This window comes from Anser anser (genome assembly GCF_964211835.1).
Source record: "Anser anser genome assembly, chromosome: 5".
NCBI lineage: Eukaryota > Metazoa > Chordata > Aves > Anseriformes > Anatidae > Anser > Anser anser.
Genome location: NC_139725.1, coordinates 42,468,996 through 42,475,726, shown reverse-complemented (window position 1 = coordinate 42,475,726; position 6,731 = coordinate 42,468,996). Strand labels below are relative to the sequence as shown.

The 6,731-nt window shown below is 38.0% G+C and overlaps 1 protein-coding gene across 2 annotated transcripts in view; it reads right to left on the bottom strand.

Moving 5' to 3' along the window:
- Nucleotides 1-1,763: 1,763 nt before the first annotated feature.
- LIN52 (lin-52 DREAM MuvB core complex component) overlaps nt 1,764-6,731 on the bottom strand; it is a 46,434-nt gene continuing 41,466 nt past the window's right edge. Inside the window, exon 6 of one of the 2 annotated variants that reach the window (XM_083838682.1) lies at nt 1,764-6,729. In XM_083838682.1, the coding sequence (XP_083694808.1) occupies nt 6,674-6,729 (56 nt within the window). In that variant the 3' untranslated portion in view covers nt 1,764-6,673. The remainder of the gene's footprint in view (nt 6,730-6,731) is intronic. The other variant, XR_014585212.1, reaches the window with a different exon arrangement.

Sequence of the window (6,731 nt, the reverse complement as noted above, 5' to 3'; positions counted from 1 at the left end):
AATTAGCAATGACTAATAAAAGTTTGATACAGAGTGAGGAAAACAAAGAACCAGGCAGCTGAGCATTGATGCCCACTTGGGTGACTCCGCTGGTCTCGTGTCCCTCATGCTGATTTAGCTTGTGAGCCTTCCTACTGACTTTCTGTACATAACCTGCTGCATTTGGGGTTATTAAGGTAAGCAGAAGATGTCAAATGGCACATTTCTGATGCTTCAGAACCGGCTTTCCAATTCTGTGATTACAAGGAAAGTCGTTAGATGTGCAGGTATTTTCTGGAGGGGAATCCTCCCTGGCATCCACATGCCTGGAAGCACAAAATTTAATTACCCCATATTATTACACCTACTCATCAGCTATTGGTCATAGAGAGAGCCTTTCAAGTGATACAGAATCAAGTCAAGTACTTTGTCCCTCCCAAGATCTGGTCAATAAATAAGGGGCAAGGTCATTCTTATTACCCATTTTTTCTACTAGCAATTAAGTAAGCGCTTTCAAGCTCACCCCTCTTCCTCTTTTCTGTTCCATGCTGGGGTGTCTGTAACAGAGACAGGCAGGGAGCGTTCCGGCTTCACTGGTCACTGATCTGTATTATAGGAATCAGCAGGCAGGCCAGAGGTCAACCACACAAACCCAACAAGAAAACGCCTATCCTGTACACGCATCAGCTGCCAGGAGTCAGTCATTCTGCTCAAAGGGACATGGTGGAAAAGGTCAAGTCTAAAAACCAGCAGTTTCAGCAGATGATGGGAGTCAAAACGTGAAGAGATTCCCCCATGCTGAAAATCTAGCACAATCTAAACATGGCAAAATTGCCCATATTCTATGTAGAACATGGATTACACTTGGATCAGTCCATACTTCTCCAGCTACCTAAGCTTTTAAATATCTTCATGTGGACTTCAAATGACTGGCCACATTTCACTTCAGGATTTTTGCATTTCATGTCTTCCTGAAAGAAACTAAAAGCAACTAAAATATGCATCTTTTGCAGCATTAATTTGAAACTTTCAAAAAGCATGAAAGCTCCTCACTTCCAGTTATGTGAGATGCCACAAGAGTCAGTGAGGCCAGCAGATAGATGCTGAAGAGTTCTGGGTATAAAATTGCTGAAATACTAAATGTGATACGTAACCTTAAGAACCATAAAATGTAATACCTCTACTTTAAATCGAGCATCAGAGGAATGGCAGTTGACAAAACTGGCAAAAAACCCTTACAAAGGGCTCCTTCTCAAGCTACAGGCCACTAACCCTTAGCATCAGACTGTGCAAACTGGTAGAAGTTGTGGATGTCTGAAGAACAGAATAGATGTAAGGATGGTATATAAAGGAGGAAAGTAAATAGATACAGTATATAGTATTTTTTCACACATCCGTTGTGTATCTTATAAGACATTAAGAAGCATATGGATAAAGCATATAAACTTCATGATATTATTTTGGATTTCACTAAAGCTGCTTTCTGGTTCTTGAAGAAACTAAGCTGTCGTGGAATAATAGCCAATGTCCTCCTGTAGACTGATAAGAGATTAAAAAATAGGAAATGAGCAGCAAAAATAAATGGTCAATTTTCATAAAATAGGGAGGTTGGCAGCTTGTCCCACAAGGACTGTTATGGGGCCTGTGCTAGTCAACATCTTTGTCAACGATCCAGAAAAAGAGAGTGGGTAATGAGATGATAAAATGTGTAAAAATACAAAAAGTACAGAAGCACTGGGCTCCAAGTGAGCTGTTCTCTTGCAGGAAAGAGACCTTACAGGCAGTTCTCAGAAAGACCAGTCAAAAATAAGGAAGACAATTTTTATTTTTTTTTAATTATCTGTAGCCACAATAGTCCTAGGGAAAATCAAGAAAGACTTTTAGTAAAATTTGAGAAAACTCATATGCTCACACATTTTATTTTTATTTCCAAGTATGTTTCCCCAGATAGATAACACTTATTTGGCATCGTACATACAGTATCTTCAGAAGTATTTGGCACACTGGCTGATGTATAGGCTGGGATGTGCACGTAGGAACCACTCGTTTCTGTATTTTTGCTGTGGGATGTTTTTACTGTGTTGACTATAGAAATATATTTACAGCATTTGCATTTGTTGTTCTAATCCCATCCATTCTGTTCAGAGTTTTTTAGGCCATGGGAAGTTTCTGTCCAACAGCAATTTGGAAGATGCAGACAGGACATTCTGCGATTTTTTTTTTCAATGAATTATCTTCTTCCAGTATAGACTGATTATTTAATGACTTTTTAAAAAGTGTCAATTCAGAATGGTAAATGAAATGGGTATACAACACTAAGGAGTGAGGATTATTTTCATATTATATAATTTGCATGCCATAAGCAGATAGCTCACACAAAGACAAGATGCATTTCTCTTTTTGGACTGTCCTTGGTGCCAGGGGCACATCTTTAAGAGGAACCATTAGTTGGTGTATTTCCTATAGCTACAATCTGCAAGTTGCCTTTTCTTTTGATCATGGATGTCTAAAAGTTCATATTAGTTTAGAAGTACTATAAAAATGCTTATGCAATGCTACTGAATTTGTGATAGGCTAAGAGACCAGGCTTTTAGACCACATGAGATAATTTATTTTTTTACATATCACAGAGGTTGATGATGGAATTACCTAGTATCACTTCCTTAACACAAAATGCTTGGCACAACTGTCATCATGATTGGAAAAAGAAGTGTTGTTTGTCTAAGACAAGTTACTGTGGGTGAAGATGAAGTAGATGAGATCAGCTGCATGCACAGACTGCAAATCTCAGTGATGATCCTGTTCTTAGAGATACACAAAACAGGATTTAGCTCATGATGATGTGGGAGAAAACAGTGGAGGAACAAAATACAAGCCATAATTACGACTTATACCCCTCCACAGTATGCCTCCGCTGAACACGCTGCAGTTTTTATTAAGGTATCTCCGAACAGTTGTAACAGAAGACAGACAATTGGAAGAAGACTAAAATAACCACAGAACAAAAGCATAACAGATGAAAAACCATGAATAGTGCACAGACATGAAAAAAAAAAAAACACACAACACACCTGCTTCTGACAATACAAGAAATGAAAGGTTCAAAATGGGGTTAGCAAATAAGCAGGTTTAAAACTAACAATAACATTAAAAAAATTGACTTGTATAACCGAATTACGGAATTCACTCTCAGGGCATTTTAGAGGCTGGAAGTACAAACAAATTAGGACTAAGACAAATGTATGAGGGTAGGGCCTACCACATACCAGATTCAACTACTAGCTCAGTAAGTCCCTAAAACAGGTTGCTGGAGAAGGTAACCTAAAGCAAAATCTGTGTGTAAGCCTTTTGTTTATATCCTTCCCTATGTGTCTACAACCATTTATAATCAAATCAAACATTACAAGTAAGACAGGCTTGTGATTTGCCTTGTAATAGCATGTTACATTTTTATGTAACATAAAAATAAGACAAAAGAGAATAACATTCAAACGTTATCTCTGCATTGGATTAGTCAGTTTTTAAGAATCTGTTATTTTTAGGTGACTTGATCAGGGAAATACAAAGAAAAACTGAGGATCTGTGGGTTATAGAATTGTTCCAAAATTGTTAATTTTGCAATACCAAAACACTAAGTTGAATGGAGTATCGCCCTCTTCCATTGCCAGTGCAGTTAGACTTTTATTTTGATAATGATTAATAGAACAAGAATTTATTCTCAGTTGGATTAAACAGCAAAGCATTTGGTACTCCAAAACTGAACAGCCTTTACAACTAAGCATTTAATACAACACTGGCATTTAATAGGAACTAAAAACATTGGGTTTATTTCCAAGAGCCTGACAACAACATTTAACATACCAATACACAAAAACACTTTATAAAGCAATGCACAAGCTCAAATAGTATTACCAAATTTTGATCTTATTATACTCTTCGTTCACATCATTTATCAAAACTTGTTGTTGTTGTTTCAAAATATCTAAGTTTATCAGCACTAGAAAGTCACCCAGATTTTTTTGTATAGACAGAGACTGCAGTGATGTTGGGAAGGACATCACTGAAGAAAAAAAGGGAAGAGGTCAAGAGGGCATGAAAATCTTTAGTGCCATTTGGATATTGCCATCTATTCATTTACTGATGCGAATGAAATATTCACAGGCTGAAAACTGAGGTGGTGATAAGCAAAGTGTTCCTTATTACACATCTTAATAGTGAAGAAGAGCCTATGGAAGAGTATTGCTTAAGTGACTAAGCAACAGGTTCTGCACCTCAGGGGGCTCTTCTGGAAACCCAGACTACTCTTTGAGCTTTACATTTGTTTACTATCAGACCACAGAGCAGGAACAGACAGATTACAATTCTCCAGCTAACACACAAAAATGCATATAAATATTACCAATAAAAAAATACAGCACTGACTCATCTTAACAGATGACAAGTACAAAGCCAATAAATAACAATTCTAAAGCATATATTATTTGCTGCCCTATAGAGGATAAGTACTGCATGGTAAAGGTTTTTTTATTTGTTTGCTTTTACACTACGTGTATGTTACCAAAAACTACTTAAAGATTGAAATTCTTTGCTGAACGTATCAGAAAATATACATATACTTCCATGCCAAGCTTTATCTTCTCCTATATTCCTCCTCCTTTCAGATCTCAGTTTCTTAATGTGTTGGATCATCAAACCTCTATAAAATGAACTCATATTAGTGATACAGACCAAGTATCCCATTATTTCATGTGTGTGTATATATATATTATATATATAGTATACAAGCTTAAAATTGCTTTCAAAATGTATAATTTAATACTTAAAGCTACATCAACGTTGGTTTGCATCAACAGTTTTCCTCTGTCTCTGAATTAGCACTTTTAGGTTGTCTTTACATTCAACTTATCTCTCATGTTCTCAAGGGATGGAGGTCCTGTTAAGCTCAGCCCTGCATAAATAGAAGTATAGAAATAAATCCATTAAGTTTAAAATCACACTCCTGACACACCTAAATATTCAGTATTTCTGTATGGTCTTCTGGGATTTGGAATTTAACTGCTTAAACATAGTTAACAGGAGCTGTCCAAAAATGAGTCTCTCTCTCGCTGATAATCACCAAGGCCAGAGACTGCAAAGCAAATGGCCACAATCATCTTAGTAAAAATTCAGAGTAGTCTATTTGATTAAAAATCTCCCCCTCTTTATTGCACATGCACCTGAAAACAGTCTCCTCTCTCTGCAAAGACAGAAATTTGCAATGCTCCAAGGACATTCTGTTAATGATGAGGCACAAGTACTATTTCCAAGTCATTTCTCCTCTCACATGTGACTACAGTCTGGGAAATGTCAGATTTTGAAAAGCCTGTATGCTAAAAATAACATTTCTAAATGGGGAAAAAACTGCTCTTTATCCAACGTTTCAATATTATGTCTTACCCTAGAAAGAGGAACATATTTTTTAATGCTTAAAATGCAGTTTCCTAGGAAAAGGAAACAGGATGAAATGAAAAAAGTTATTCTCTTAAATAAAATAAAATCTCAGCATGCTCTTTACCACTTCTCAGGGATGAACATGCAGAAGTGCATTAACAGAAAGAAAATACATTAAACTATAGGACCAATAAAGTCCAAGATTGTGTGCTGAAAGAGACCAGGTCACAGAAAATTCTCTTTAAAATATTATTTTTGCAGGTGAAGCAAGTTTTGAGATTGCTGTTTTCTAAGTAATGAAAATATCAAGAAAGATTACTTTCAGAAGTGTGAAGACTCCGTTTGAGTAGAATATCCTTGCAATGGGGCTAACATGCCTGTTTCCCTTCCTGGAGTACTGAAAACATTACTGCCTTTCAACTTTGTAACTTCCCTCAGTTTCTGGCTTTGTAAGAAGCAAACTGAGAATTGCAGGGGTACTGACAAAGCTGTTTCCTCCTGTATAGGCTCAAGTTTCTCGAGGGACATTTTCCTTCATGGTACAGTAACACCTCTTACTCTCTGCAGTCCGTCAGTCTAGATTTCACTAGAAAACCATTTAGCACTGAGATGCAGCTCCTGGTACACGCGATGCTTGATACAAGCCATGTGAAGTGCATGGACCAACATACTGAAGATCCTCCTCGGAGTACCAGGCACGCTCCTCTGAAGGCAGTGAGCAACTGGAATCTAATGCACAGACTACACCGGCCTTCTACACTAAAAACATGTAATCCTGCAAAACCCGCGCTATCAATCTACACCCCAAACTCTGCTCAAGTCGTTCAGCACAGAAATTGCATGTAGGAAAGCAATGCATGTAAGACAACAGACACAAGAAGGCCAATGCACCATGGAGCATGCTGGCCTGTGTCAGAGAGCTGTTGAGTACTTCAAACAGGTGCTGCCGCCAAGAACAACAGAATAAGGACACGACGGCTGTTCACTTTGCCATCCCACATCAGGGTCGAATCCTCCCGTTGGGTATCCTGAGGTTGGATAAAGTCTGAATTCCAAGGCAATCAATCGCAGTCCTTGTGACCTGTGTGTCCAGTGCGTCTCCCCCGCAAAGAGATGAGCTGTGGAAGCAAGAGGTGTTAGCTTCTGAAGGTCTGGAGCAAGAGCTTTGTACTTCTCTTTAGAAGTTCTGGGGTCCATCTGGATCCGCAGTATGTAAAAGGATCCAGTTGGGGTATTTTTTTTGTCCCAACTCCAGACGTTGCAGCTACTTTTTGGGCTTCTCTAGGATGTTCAGGAATTTCCCTCGAGTCATTTCTCTAGCT